Raw genomic sequence first — 15,090 nt, 5'->3', positions numbered from 1 at the left:
ATCTGCCTAGTTTTTTTATTGTAAAGTTACTCCTTTGCTTTTTGTAATTATTTGTCTTGGAGACTATGTTAATGTCTTTTTAACACCTCAAACTTTCACCAACTACTTTTAGTATTTTTGCCTGAATCAGTTTTTTATTATGATGGTTGGCAAATGGGGATTTCTAATTTTACCCTTCCTTCTACATTTACTTGTTGCCTAACTACTATAAGGAAGAACTTTCCTTTCTTTTCCTAGTACTTATTTATTTATTTCAGCACAGACTCAGTATTATTTTTTATTCCCATTATTTATTTTGTTGTGCAGATATTTATTTTGATGTTCAAATGGTCTTTGATTTAGCCAGTGAGAGCCACTTTGAGTTGGCCCTAGTGTCTCTTTGACATGATCTCATCAGTCTTTGACCACTTTATGGTGTAAAAAGACACTCCAAGGCTGGGTGTGGTGGCTCATGCCTGTAATCCCAACACTTTGGGAGGCCAAGGCAGGAGGATCATTTGAGGTCAGGAGTTCAAGACCAGCCTGGCCAACGTGGTGAAACCCCATCTCTACTAAAAAATACAAAAAAATTAGCCAAGCATGGTGGTGCACACCTATAATCTCAGCTACTTGGGAGACTGAGGCAGGAGAATCACTTGAACCCAGGAGGCAGAGGTTGCAGTGAGCCAAGATTGCACCACTGCACTCCAGCCTGGGTGACTCCGTCTCATAAATAAATAAATCAATCAATAAATCAATCAATAAATAAAAGATATTCCAGGCCTAGCTTGTCTTTTCCTTGTCCTGGCCCTGGAATTAACCATTTATCCAAGGAGACTTTGATTCTTCAGTGGAGAATGAAATTTTAAAAATCACTATCTGCAGCTGGATGTGCTCCTTGATACTGTTTTGTCGCTGTTTCTAGGCCCTGTCAGAGGACAGAACTAGGAAATAGATGTATACTTGTGTGCATATACATACATGTACACACATTCATAAATGCACATCCATACTCACATATCTGTATGAACACTTTCTCGTCTGCTTCCTCTCTCTCTCTCTTTCTTTCTTTCTTTCTCTTCCCTTCTTCCTTCTGTTTCTGTCTATGTATCTTTCTGTGTCTGTCTGCCTAGATGTCTGTATTAAAACTCACAGATTCACACAAGTACCTCCAATTCAAATCCAACACTATGTATTTCCAACTCCCTTGTCCAAGAGCATGAAAGCTGGCTCTCATTATCCACAATATATTTACTTTTTTGCTCAATTCTAGAATGTACAAAAAGTCGTTTCTGAATTGTAATCTGTGTCTCTGCTCAAAACTAAGCCTGCAAAATTAGAGTTCAGTATTTGTTTAGAGTACATTTGTCTAAATTTAGCCTGACGGCATATAGTCCAAATACTATGTTCAAAAGTTACTGGGGTTAATTTTTTTCATGTTCACTTTTTAGCGTGGTTATGTTATTTATCTGAGATTCAGTTTGGTTCATTGGTTTCTATTGGTATTTATTTGAGGGTTTTTCACTATCCTTAATGGATTTTTTTTTCCTTCCTTTCCTTCTTCCTCCCTGCATTCATTCATTTCTTTCTTCCTGTCTCTCGTGTATATGTGAAACATTAACATGGTTCCAAAAATACGGAACGATATATTCAGAAAAGTTCCCTCTGTCCTTTCTATCCTCTTTCTACCGGTTACCTGTAGATAACTAGTCTCATTAGTCTCTGATTTTTGTTTTCTGTTTCTTTTTGCACAAGCCATTCAGACGCATATATATTTTCTTGTGTTTTTTTGTTTATATGAAGGGTAGTATATTATAAATATACTTTTTGCACTTAGTGCTTTCTGCTAAACAATATATTCCAATCTCGCCACATTAATTCATAGAAGTGTCACGGAAATCTTCCTCATTTTTTTTTTACATCTTCGTTTTACTGCATTTTGTGGATAGACTATTGTTTATTTAGCTACTCTCCTCCATGGGGACTCAGATTGATTCTAATAATTTACGAGTACAAACAGTATGGCACAGAGTAACCCTATACATGTGTATTGTTGGCAGTGTATCTGCAGGGTAAATTCCTAGAAGTGAGACTCCTGGGTCAAAAGGTAAATATGACACTTGTCCTCCAAGTTGCCTGCTTGGGTCTCTTTCAAGTGTCTTTTCTTTCTTTTCTGCTCTAAAGCTTTTTAATTAAAAAAAAAAAAAAAGTGATGAATGCGTGTGTTTTTGTTAGCGATTGCCAAATTCCCCTCCATAAGAATTATGCCAATTTGCGTGACCACCAGCACCTTTTCTGTGAGGGTGCCTGCTTCCTACTGCCTCACTAACAGCGTGTATTACTATGCTTTTAAATTTTTGCTAATCGATTGGGTAAGAGATGGTATTTCCATGTATTTTTAATTTGCCTTATGAGATTGAACATCTTTATAAGTACCTAAGGACCTTTTTTTTGGTAAATTACTCCTATGTTTTTCCCTGTTTTTATTGAATTTTGATCTTTTTATACTTCAATAATTATAATTATTATTATTATTTAGACAGTCTTCTCTGTCACCCAGGCTTGAGTGCAGTGGTTCGATCTCCGCTCACTGCAGCCTCCACCTCCCAGACTCAAGCAATTCTTGTGTCTTAAGTCTCCTGAGTAGCTGGGATGACAGGCGTGTGCCATCACACCTAGCTAATTTTTGTATTTTTTTTAGTAGAGGTGGGGTTGTGCCATGTTGGCCAAGCTGGTCTCAAACTCCTGGCCTCAAATGACAAACACTGTTCATCAGTCTATGTACCTTTCAGATGGTAACTACTTGTTTTCTCTTTAGTGAGCTTTTTAACTACTTTAAAAAAATCTGAAATACTTTCCTGAAGTTTTGTCACAATGGATTATTTTTAAGTGACACTTGATGGCTGTGATTATATAAACACACTGATTGTGAGAGCTGGGGAGGTCATCTCCAAGGTCAAGGCATCACGGGACTGGGTTCATTGAATTTGTAGGCATGGATTCTCCTCAGGCTATTGACCTGTCTTTGACAGGCTCATTCTGGAAGGCCTAAGGAGGGTACATATTTAAAGCCATAAAATCATTTCTTTCCTTTAAACTGATAATCCCAGAACAGATAATTTATCCTAACGAAATAATTTTAAAAGGTTAAAAAACTAAATGCATGGAGATATTAATTGAGGTAATATTTCTATTAGTGGAAAAACTGGAACAATCTAATAAGCAGACTGTTTCAAGTGAGGTACACTTAGGGGCAGGGTAAAAGATGGATCCAGCCACCAAATGAAGTCTCAGGAAGACTTAGGAAGAAGTATTATCAGATGGCTTGGGTCTATCCATGGAACACATTTTAAGAAAGCTCCAATGGGTTATATTGGTCACTTGCTGGGGCCTGACATTTTGAAATAGGACAGAGGTCCATAACTGGGAAATTAAAGGACTTAGTGGTTGCTGCTTGAAACTTTCTGGGTTGACTTTTAGAAGTGGGTCCCAGTATGACATTAGTAAACAGAAGGATAATAGTATGGGACTGGATGATTGTAGGATAGAACCAGGGGTATGTGATGAACCCAAGGGTGTAGGAGAGTGGCTGTGTCTATCAGGAAAATAGAAAAATACCTCTTAGCACTAATGATCTGGTGGCGAAATTTTAGAAATTTGATTATAGACATGTACCAACTGTACAATATGGAATTTTTCTGATGTCTGCTTTTATTTGCTTTTTAAAGAACCAGCTGCAGTTTAATAGGAACGTTCCTACACATTCAAGCAACTTGGCAATCCGATATTCTTGCCCACATGCCATTAGAATTGAAAAACTGAAGCACTCATACAATGAATCATACCATTGTAAAGATGCAGATTGTAGAGTTGGTCCTGACCTAGGCAGTTCTGTTTCATTTTCTGTCATATCAGAAGAGAGACTTAGTTATGCTGTCCACCTAGCCAGAAGAGATGTGAAACGAAGACAATTTGAAGAACATATAAAAGAACATCATCTCAGAAGTCAGCCTCAAAGCTCTCGGAAGTGTGGACATACTAAGTGTAAAATACCTGACCACAGGGTGGAAAGGAAGGAGTCAAAGAGTCAAGCAGCCTGTCAGTGCAGCCACCAGCCGTCCAAAGTAGAAATCTCCAGCTCGGGTGCCAAAGTATACCTTTACTCATCTCATCCAGGCCAGTCAGATCTCACTGCGCCAAATTCACCACCCACCCGTGATCCGGGACTTCAGCCTCATCCCACCAGGACAGGTGACCACAAAAGCATAAGTGAACAGAAAAGCCTGCTAGAAGTCCAGCGACTCCAGAAAGAACTGAGCAGTTGTATCCACAGAATTGAAGAGGTAACTAAAAAAGGTGAGAAAAATTAGATTCTTTTCTTCGACTTAAGGCTGTGAGTATGGGGTAGTTTAAATGCATTCCTTGAGGACCCTCAACCCCCACAGCAATTTCGTTTCTTCCTTCTGTGAGTTGGTTCACTGGAGTGTGAGCACTCAGGACAAGACAGTTAGGCTTAGAGTTTGAACAGTGTCTTGCCCCAGCTCCTCTTTCCAGCAGAGGGACATGAAAGAACTTTTTCACTGTGGCTGCCCTTCGAATGTGCACTGACTGAGGGCCCAGCCTAGGAGGTGGCGTTAATGTTGGCTGAACCTTAGGTCTTCTGGGACCTGAGTGCAAATTATCCTATAATGTTTTCCCTCTTCTGGGAAAATTATTTTTCAATTTGCTCAAAAAAAGAACATAATGTATTTATATTATAGGTAAAACCAGTTCTCACTTGGGCAGTATTTAGGTGAGTACACACCAGTGACAAGGGAAGTTGTGGGTATATGTGTAAAATGAGCACAGGGTAGGAAGGAAGAAGTTTAATCATCGTATATGGTTTTCTACAGTTCTGCAGTGTTCTCAGGGCCCTTGCATTTCCCTGCTGAGTAGAAGACTGGTTCCTCGTGCAGAATTTGGGGTTACCATAACTAACAAGTAGGGAATCAAGCCCAGCTTTCAGCCTGCAAGGGGTATGGAGTTGAGCATCAAAAGAAACTGTTGCACTAGGGTAGTACACAGTCTAGAATTATTTTTTTGCATTTTCAATTTAATTTATGCATATGTACATATATGCATCTTATGTAAAGAATTTCAGGTACCTTAAGAAATACCTGTGATTGAATGAGATAAAACAAAAATGCACATGACGGCATTGTGGCAAAGGAAGCAAAGGGAAAGGAAAAACATTTACTAGGGATGAGTCACATATTTGCTTCCGAGCTTCCTAGGAGCCAGCTAAAGAGGGAACTTCAGTCACTTGGAGAATTTACAAAGTCTAAGACGGAAAAAACAATTGTGTAAGGAAAATAGTGATTCCACATATTAAGGCCAGAAAGAAATTTCTCCTGCAGGTCTTCTTCAAGAGTGTGCTGTATAATATCACGAACAATTCAAAAACATTCCAGTATAAAAATAACAGAAATGTTGTGGCTTGTTTCTCTTGACATTCCTTAGTGTCAGCCTGTGGCATGGCCCCCCCCACACTTTGATTGGAAGCCCTGCGAGCAGGGGAACAAAGCCACAAGGCCCACTGCTCCAGTGATCTGGCCTAATACCGGGGAACTGTTAGAACAGAGCTTTCAAAGCCTCTGTGGGGAAGGACTGGGTTGGTTTATTTTATTTACATAAATTTTCAGTGTGTCATAACTCAGTACTTTGTGAACTATAATAAAAATGTCACGGTAGTGGCAAACTGCTATGGAAACACGTAAATGTATGCTTTAAATTTCTGTACTTAACCTTTCATGGACTAATAATAATTTGCGATGGCCCCTGGCTGCAGACCCCCTTTTAAGTAGCCCCGAAGGCCCATTTGTGCTTCCCAATGCTGCTCTGTAGACAGCTGCAAGTGCTGCATCAGAAGTCGTCTGCAGTGAGCCTTCAAACCCCCCACCTAAGCCCGTTCCATTTGTGTTCATATAAGTATGTGAATCCGGATTTTCTCCCTACCATGCAGCCCAAATGGGATGAAAATAATTAGACATATAAGGTCTCATGAGACTGCATCTGTATGTACAACTTCTGACTTCAGATTTTTGCTTTCTTCAAAACAGCTTTATATTCTTTGCATTGTTTGGTGTTTTAAAGAGTAAATATGAAAAATTTGAACTTATAAAATATAGTTTTACTAATTGAAGATTCCCTTTTCATTGATAATTGGACTATATTGGAGTTTTGTATAAGAATTTGTGTAAGTGTATTTGGAAACCACAGCCTGGAAGGAATAGATAGATTGCATCTCCTTCAGGCAGTTTTCCAGAAACAATTTCTTTGAACCAGTCTTTTGAAGATGTAGAGCACCAGTGTGTACAAGGGTATGCTTCCTGAGAAATGCATGAAGACTCTAGGCACTCAAATAATTTTAAGACTTGCTATCTTAATATGTTAGAGAAAGGACTTGTCTTTTGAAATCGAGATTAAGGCTGGGCATGGTGGCTCACACCTGTAATCCCAGCACTTTCAGAGGCTGAGGCAGGCGGATCACTTGAGGCCAGGAGTTTGAGACCAGCCTGGCCAACGTGCCGAAACCCTGTCTCTACTGAAAATACAAAAATTTGCTGGGTGTGGTGGTGTGGACCTGTAATCCCAGCTACTGAGGAGGCTGAGGCATGAGAATCACTTGACCCGGGAGGTGGAGGTTGCAGTGTGAGACTCTGCCTCAGAAAGAAAAAGAAAACAAAAGATTATGATAAGATGCTATCTTAGTATCTTTTTTCTTCTTCTTCTTCCTCTCTTTTTTAAGGCAGTCTCATTTTGTCACCCAGGCTGGAGTGTAGTGGCACGATCTCAGCTCACTACAACCTCCACCTCCTGGGTTCAGGCAATTCTCCTGCCTCAGCCTCCCGAGTAGCTGGGGTTACAGGTGCACACCACCACACTGGCTAATTTTTGTATTTTTAGTAGAGACAGGGTTTTGCCATGTTGGCCGGGCCGGCCTCGAACTCTTGACCTCAGGTGATCTGCCCGTCTCAGCCTCCCAAAGTGCTGGGATTACAGGGGTGAACCACCATGCCTGGCCGGGATTCCTCTTTTGAATTCAACATTTGATTATTCTCTATTAAACAGCAAAGAGTAAAGACCACGTTAAGTGTCTTTCCGGACATATTTAGTGGCCGATCAATAGGCATTTATTAATATTTTCTTTACACTGTAAAACTAATCTTGCTAAACATAACAATAGGCCAATAAAAAGTTTTTGAAAAAATAGCAAGAGTAACAGATTTTGGCTCAATATAAAGAATGTTAAAATAGTAAGAGTTGCCTCGTAGTGAAATTGCTGTCCAGTGGGAATTCTGGCTGGAGGGAAGCTTGATGGAGTAAGTGTCTTCATATCCCTTCCATCTCTCAGTCAGCACACAGGTCCACTTACTGCTGGTTTCTTGGCTGATGAAAAATGAAATTTTGTGTTATGATAGCCTCATTTTTTTCTTAATAAAACCAGAGATCTTCAACTTTATTATTTCTGTAAGTAATCGAAGTCTTTGTAAGTTTTAATATGTGGTTTATAATCCACTTTTGGGGAAAACTATTAATATTTTCAGATAGACTAGAAGAAGCTTTGGATCCAGATGAAGAACGTCGAATCCGTGTCAGGAGACAGGAGCAAGCTGCTCGCTCTGCCCGAATGCTCTACGTGCTCCAGCAGCAGGTGTGAAAAGTTCAGGGAGAAGTAGGGCAGTCAGCCTTGTGTACTGCTTCCTTAGAGAGTTTCCGTTTTCCTTTTGTCTCAGAAAGATTAGCACTGGAGTATCCCTGATCTGAGAGATTTGTGAGGCTCAATTTCCTGAACACATGGGCAAATAATTCTTACTCTTTTTGTAATCTGCGTGTGTGTGTGTGTGTGGGTGTGGGTGTGGGTGTGGCCAAACTCCTTAAACAGTGGTTCTTGACTTTTTGAGATCATAGACCTTTGAGAATCTATTAAAAGCCTCTCCTCCCCACCCCCAAGATGCTTATACATTATATAGCACATATTTTTGCATAGGAAGTCAGGTGGATCAGTTACCCTGAACCCTTGGTCCTAGCTGTGGACCCCAGTCTTAGAGGAAAGGGACCTTGTTAGTTTCCCATCTATTTCATGTTTATAATGTACAGCAGCTTGGAATAGTAAATAATTTGATAAACAGCAAAGAGTAAAGACCATGTTAAGTGTCTTTGAGGACACCTTTAGTGGCTGATACACAGGCATTTACATTCTTTACGTTGTGATGGATTTTTAAAAAGTGTTTGTTGTGACTTTCATGCCTTATACATTAGTAAGCCTTTTACTCATTTCTGGTCACTGAAGTCACATGTTAGCCTTATTGCTTGAACCAAAAACTGTACTTTTTCGTTGAAAAGAACATGCCTGAGTTAGGTTTTGCACTGTATTCTTTTGGCTTCTATTTCAGTTCTTATTCTACACTGCTGCCGTAGAGATTGCTCTAAAGCATGAATCTTACCATGTCAGACCTCTGCTTAAAAGACTTTAGTGGCTCTCTGTAACTTAGAGGATGAAAGCTAAACTCTTCAGCGTGGCATGTAAGACTTCACGATCCAGCCCGCCTACATTTCCAGAGTCACCTCCACCTTCATTCCTTCATGTTAAGTTCCTATGACACTGGGGACCAAGGGATGGAAGGTGAACACTGCCTGTTTACCATCTTGAACTGGAAACCAGTAACTGTTTTTTGGGTGCATGAATGAAGAGCCTTTTTTCATTTGCAAGTGACTTGAGTTAATAATGGTTATATTTGGACAAGACGAGATATATCGATGTATCCTTTTCTACAAAAAAGATCCATGGAAAGGTATGAAGTTTTCTTTTTTCCCCTTTACAAAACAGGTAAAAGAAATCCAGGAAGAATTGGATAAATTGAGTCCACATAAAATTAAACACACTAAGAAGGTATGCTGCAATTAAATTATTTATAAATTAAAAGTATTTATAAATATAAATATTATAAATTACTTATAAATCACATTTCCCAGTGTTTTGTTAGTATTGTGTAGGGCCCTCTGCACTAATGTTTTCAGTACTTGTAGAAACCTGTTAGTGAGGGAGCGAGCACTTTAAATATTCTGAATATGGTTGCCTTCCAAGGAACAGGTTCTAAAAAATAGATTTTTATTTTTGTTGCTGCTGGTATAAGAAATTGGGAATAGTAAGGAAAAGACTCACTGGAAAACTTTAAACTTTAAACTCACTTTACTATGAAAAAGTTTTCACAATGGAAAGCACTTTATACAGAAAGAAGACAGGCTATCCATATTCTTAGAAGGTGGGTGATTGTTAGCAAGTTCTGAGTATGGAAATAACTTCTCTCATCTTGTTTATTACCAGTCATGGGCAATGTCTAAGCTGGCGGCTGCCCATCGAGGAGCCATTCGGGCCTTACAGATGTTTGTCACTCAGTTTACTGACCGAGGGGAGCATCCACTTCCTGCTCGGTGTAGGGAACTGGGCAGCCTTATTCGCCAGCTTTCACTTTGTTCTGCCAAGCTGGATGCGGACCCTTCTGTTCCTGATGTGGTTATAGATATTCTGCAACAAATTGAGGTATGGAATTGATTCCAATTTTTGTTAGAGGTGTATCGGAAGTAATGCTTACTATTACCTAGTTTCGTTAGGATTTATGGAGAATACAAGACAAAGCCATTACCTAGTGAATTAAAAGCTTTGCAGAGGGCAGAAGAAACACTTATTTTTATTTTGTTGTTTTTACAGTCTAGTCTATGTTATTGTATTTCACTACTTCAAAAGTTGGTGACTTGAATATAAAACATATAACAACTTTAAACCAGGTTCATTAACTAAACGGAATGTCCCATTCCCTGGCCCATGCCATTTGAGAAAAAAATGTATTAGCTTAGAAAAGGAAACCAGTAAAGAATTCTCGGCTAGGCACCGTGGCTCAAGCCTGTAATCCCAGCACTTTGGGAGGCCGAGACGGGCGGATCACGAGGTCAGGAGATCAAGACCATCCTGGCTAACACAGTGAAACCCCGTCTCTACTAAAAAATACAAAAAACTAGGCGGACGAGGTGGCGGGCGCCTGTAGTCCCAGCTACTTGGAGGCTGAGGCAGGAGAATGGCATAAACTTGGGAGGCGGAGCTTTCAGTGAGCTGAGAACCGGCCACTGCACTCCAGCCCAGGCGACAGAGCAAGACTCCGTCTCAAAAAAAAAAAAAAAAAGAATTCTTAGATTAGAATATCAGTGTTTAATTTAGATGGATTTTAGAAAAGAAGAAACACTTAAAGGTACAGTATATGGAATCAGAACCTTAAATCTTGTGATATAGCTAGAGAGTTCTAGAAATCACAACTGGCATGTATTAGACAGGAATTGATAGTGTTCTTACTCTTTTATTTCTCTAGATAGATGAGATCACCTATAAATAAGTGTGGACAAATCCAGTAAACTTTGTTTTGTTTTTTTGTTTTTTTTTTTTTTGTATTTTTAGTAGAGACGGGGTTTCACCGTGTTCTCCAGGATGGTCTCGATCTCCTGACCTCGTGATCCGCCCGTCTCGGCCTCCCAAAGTGCTGGGATTACAGGCTTGAGCTACCGTGCCTGGCCCTAAACTTTGTTTTGTTTCTTTTTTCACTGGTGACAAAGATACCTCAATTTTATAGCTCTCTGAAGTTTGCATGGTGTTACCATGTAATTTTGCCATTTGAACCTTTCTATGGCAGTATGCTTTGCAATGGGTTTTACTACTGTTGTACGGATTAAGCTTTTTTAGAAAAGCAAAAGTTGGAGAGATGACCGTTATTTTTCTTGAGAGCTAGAGATCAAATTCTGTCTTCTACTCCCATGCTAGTATTAGTTCCCCTATGCCATACATTTTCATCCACAAGTAGAAAGGTGATCTGTATGTTAGTGTGGCATAGTAAGCTGTTAGCTGTAGAAGAAAGGTGGATAGTGGGGAGAATTCTAGACTAAATGACACTCCAGTTCTACCACCACTAACCAGCTCTCGGTGGTCTTTAAGGCCCCTTCTGCCTTCACAGTTTCATTGTCAAGCAAATATGATTGTGATTTTCATTGGTTGCATTCGTGTATATAGAACTCACTGTGAGGAATGCTGTTGTCAAATGCAGACCTTAGAATTTTAGGCCGCATCTCAAGTCATGTGATGCTTTTTTAACGTATCCATAAGAAACATTTACTGGCCGAAATAACTTCATTTAGTGTACACATCTTCATAATCCTAGAAAGGATCTGAAGAGACTCTCTAGTTCCTCTCCTACATTTTGAGCTTGAATAAGAGTACCTTTAACATAATGTTTCTTCAACAGAATGTTTATCTCCCCTGCTTTTCAAAATGCAAGAAATGGGTTATTTTTCCTGTTGTGGCCCTACACCATCTCACGGTGTATTGTCTTACTGTGTTACTATTCTCTGAACTAAATCTTCCTGACTGTGTTCAGTTGTCCTTAATCTGTACTGACCAGGTAGAGACTGGGCCCTGACTTCCCAGTAATGAATGGGTGGGAACTTATTAGAGGATATGCCTCTTTTTAGGAAGGTGAGACACAGATCTTCTACTCTTATTGACCTATTAAGTATTCTTTAGTTCATGAAAATGTATGTTAGATACAGTATGTGTGTCCACTTGAAAGACTATTTGAGTTTATGAGATTTTTGTTGATGATTAAAATGCTTTTGAAGCAGATGGGATAGTATTCTGAAGACTATTGTTAATTTCTAAAATGATGATCCTTTAAGATTTGGATGCCTTTAAAAGTAGTCATATTCATTATGTCTTTGCTATTGGCTTTAGTGAGTTACACATCTGAAAGTACTCACAGAAATTGTTATTAATTAGATATCCTAAATATAACACTTTTAAAATTAAGATTGTATTAACTGTTAGAGATAGCCATTTAATAACACATTTCCCTGGAGTCCTTATTTTCAGTTTTGTGATTAAAAGTCATACTTTTGTGAGATAAACTAAGAGAATAATTGATTGTTTTCGTGGCAGGCTTTGGAATCTCTCCTGGAAAAGAAACTGTCACCAAAAAAGGTGAAAAAATGTTTCAGTGAAATTCGGAGCAGATTTCCTGTTGGTAGCCAAAAGGCCTTAGAGAGATGGCCAAGTGTATCACCGAAGGGCGAGAGGAGGCCCCGCACAGCAAAGGGCCCATGCCCACAGGAAACCAGTCAACCCTCCGTGGCAAAGCAGCTTCTTGCTGGTATGTGTCTTAAAGTGTTTATTGCAAGATATTTTATTCATTACAATTATCTGTGCTGTAACAGTCACTGCACTGAGGGGAAAGTCAGGATTTAGGACCTAGCCCACAACAGATGAACTTCAAGTAGGATCAGTAGATAGCAACCAAGATGCTTCCTCAGGCTGGAGGCTGGAATATTCTATAGAGAAAGGTTGAGAAAGTAACATTTCCTTTTGCTACATCATAGTGTTTGGGCTACCCAAGGCAAATTCCCATAGAGCTGGAAGTTAGAACCCTACTTTAAAAAAAAGTTTATTTATAATGATAGAGATATATACACACAGAGAGACACACACATACATTCTCTCTCTCTCTCTCTCTCTCTCTCTCTCTGTGTATATATATATATATATATATATTTTTTTTTTCCTCATAAGTTTTTGTTATTCTAAGAAGTGGAATGGTTAGGTGATACAGTATGTGCATTTAAACAGATACTGCCAACTTGCCCCTTAAAAGTGGGCACACATTTATGTCTTGACTAGCAGTGACATCAGTATGTATTTCCACGCATCTTCACCAAGTATGTTATATAAAAAGTTTGAAAGCTTTCCAGTCTCAGTGGACAGTGGCATCTTCTTGTTTTCTGTTGCATTTCCTGATTCCTGGTAAGGGTTGTCGTTTCTTCACATGCTCCTTAGCCATGTTATTTCCTCTTCTATAATTGGCCTGTTCATATTCTGTATCCATCTCCCTGCTCGGTTTTAAGTGTTTTGCTTATGGATGTGTATGTTAGGACCCTGCATTTTGTTGGTCTGAGGTACACATTTGAATGCTCCTGAAATCATCATTAATTGATGACAACTTGTAGTTAATTATAACAGTTTAAAATTGTAAACATTTTAAACATTTAAAAATTCCTGGTGAGGTATAAAATACTGATGTGTCTTATAATTGATGTTTTAGATTTGATGAAATATGGGACTTTGTTGGTTAACTCTTGTATTTCTCTAGATAGATGAGATCATCTATAAATAAGTATGGACAAATCCAGTAAACTTTATTATTTTTTTCTTTTTTCTTTTTTAAATTAAAGTAGAACATACAAGTTGGGCACAGTGGCTCACACCTGTAAACCCAGCACTTTGGAAGGCCAAGGCAGGTGGATTGCTTGAGCCCAGGAGTTTGAGACCAGCCTGGGCAACATAAGTAGACCCTGTCTCTACAAAAAATGCAAAGGTTAGCCAGGAGTGGTGACTCACGCCTGTGATCCCAGCTACTTGGAAGGCTGACGCAGGAGGATCACTTGAGCCTGGGAGGTGGAGGTTGTGGTGAAGTGAAATTGCACCCCTGCACTTCAGCCTGGGTGACACATACAGATAGAAAAGTACACAAAATAATATAGATTTATAGCTCAATTAATTACCAGAAAACAAAAACATCTGTATAACTGCTATCCAGGTCAAGGAATAGAACATTACCAGCATCTAAGAAGTTCCCCTTTGAGTTACCCCTTCCAGTGTTTATATTCTTCATTTTCCCCAGATTATTCTGATTTTTTTTTTTTTTTTGAAGTGGAGTCGTGCTCTGTTGTCCAGGCTGGAGTGCAGTGATGCGATCTCGGCTCACTGCAACCTCTGCCTCCCGGGTTCAAGCAATTCTCCTGCCTAGCCTCCTGAGTAGCTAGGATTACAGGTGCGCACCTCTGTGCCCAGCTAATTTTTGTATTTTTAGTAGAGATGTGGTTTTACCATGTTGGCCAGGCTGGTCTTGAACTCCTGACCTCAAGTGATCCAGCTGCCTCAGTCTTCCGAAGTGCTGGGATTACAGGCATGAGCCCCAGCGCCTGGCCTATTATTGGAGTTTTTAATTGTTTTAGAGTTCTGTATTCAATCTACTTACATTTAATGAGATTAATGACATATTTGAACTTTTTTCTGCCTGATTTTATGTTTCATTTGCCAAAGTTTTTTCTTTGTTGTAATTTACTACACTAATCAAAATTTTATTTCATTTTTTCCTCATTGATTTGAAAGTTACATTTACCAGTCCAGAATTCAGTTGATTTATTTCTCAATCTGCCACTATTCTGTGGAACCTTAATAATTGAGTGTTCCACTTCTACCACAAGTGTAACTGTAAGAGACAGGAAAAACCAAACTGTTTTTCCTACTTACTTAAGACTGTCAGGCCGGGCGCGGTGGCTCAAACCTGTAATCCCAGCACTTTGGGAGGCCGAGACGGGCGGATCACGAGGTCAGGAGATGGAGACCATCCTGGCTAACACAGTGAAACCCCGTCTCTACTAAAAAATACAAAAAACTAGCCGGGTGAGGTGGCGGGCAGGTCCCAGCTACTCGGGAGGCTGAGGCAGGAGAATGGCGTAAACCCGGGAGGCAGAGCTTGCAGTGAGCCGAGATGCGGCCACTACACTCCAGCCTGGGGGACAGAGCGAGACTCTGTCTCAAAAAAAAAAAAAAAAAAAGACTGTCAATACTTCACCTCTGACACCAAATATGTGGGGTTTTGCCACACCAGACACTTCTCCAGGGGACACCAACTGGGTATCCTGTAATTCAACTCAATTCTGACACTGTCTCCCTGGAATTAGAGTCAGATACCACGGGTTAAGGTTCAGTCCCATAAGACAACCCAACTTCAGACACCAGTCGCAAGTCCCAGGTTGTGACCTATGCTTCTGAGCGACAGGCTATAAAATTGGGGCTCCCTTGACCCCCTCCTGGGGTTTGCTAGGATGGCTCATAGAACTTAGAGAAACACTTTACTTATGTTTACCCATTTATCATAAAGCGTATTATGGAAGATACAGATGAACAAGCAGGTGGAAGAGATGTGTAGGACAAAGGGTAGCATGTGGAAGGGCACAGAGCTTCCATGCCCTCTC

General features: G+C 39.8%; 1 protein-coding gene across 3 annotated transcripts in view; it reads left to right on the top strand.

Moving 5' to 3' along the window:
* KIAA0753 (KIAA0753 ortholog) overlaps positions 1-15,090 on the top strand; it is a 64,699-nt gene that overhangs the window by 8,176 nt on the left and 41,433 nt on the right. For 2 of the 3 annotated variants that reach the window (XM_011958435.1, XM_011958436.1), the window contains exons 3-7: positions 3,708-4,335; positions 7,566-7,672; positions 8,849-8,911; positions 9,347-9,562; positions 11,996-12,206. In XM_011958435.1, the coding sequence (XP_011813825.1) occupies positions 3,708-4,335; positions 7,566-7,672; positions 8,849-8,911; positions 9,347-9,562; positions 11,996-12,206 (1,225 nt within the window). Of the gene's footprint in view, positions 1-3,707; positions 4,336-7,565; positions 7,673-8,731; positions 8,814-8,848; positions 8,912-9,346; positions 9,563-11,995; positions 12,207-15,090 lie in introns of all 3 variants that reach the window. The other variant, XM_011958437.1, reaches the window with a different exon arrangement.

This window comes from Colobus angolensis, unplaced genomic scaffold (assembly GCF_000951035.1).
Source record: "Colobus angolensis palliatus isolate OR3802 unplaced genomic scaffold, Cang.pa_1.0 Scaffold47, whole genome shotgun sequence".
NCBI classification, from domain to species: domain Eukaryota; kingdom Metazoa; phylum Chordata; class Mammalia; order Primates; family Cercopithecidae; genus Colobus; species Colobus angolensis.
Note: the sequence above shows the minus strand (reverse complement) of the source record. Positions and strands in the feature narration are given on the sequence as shown.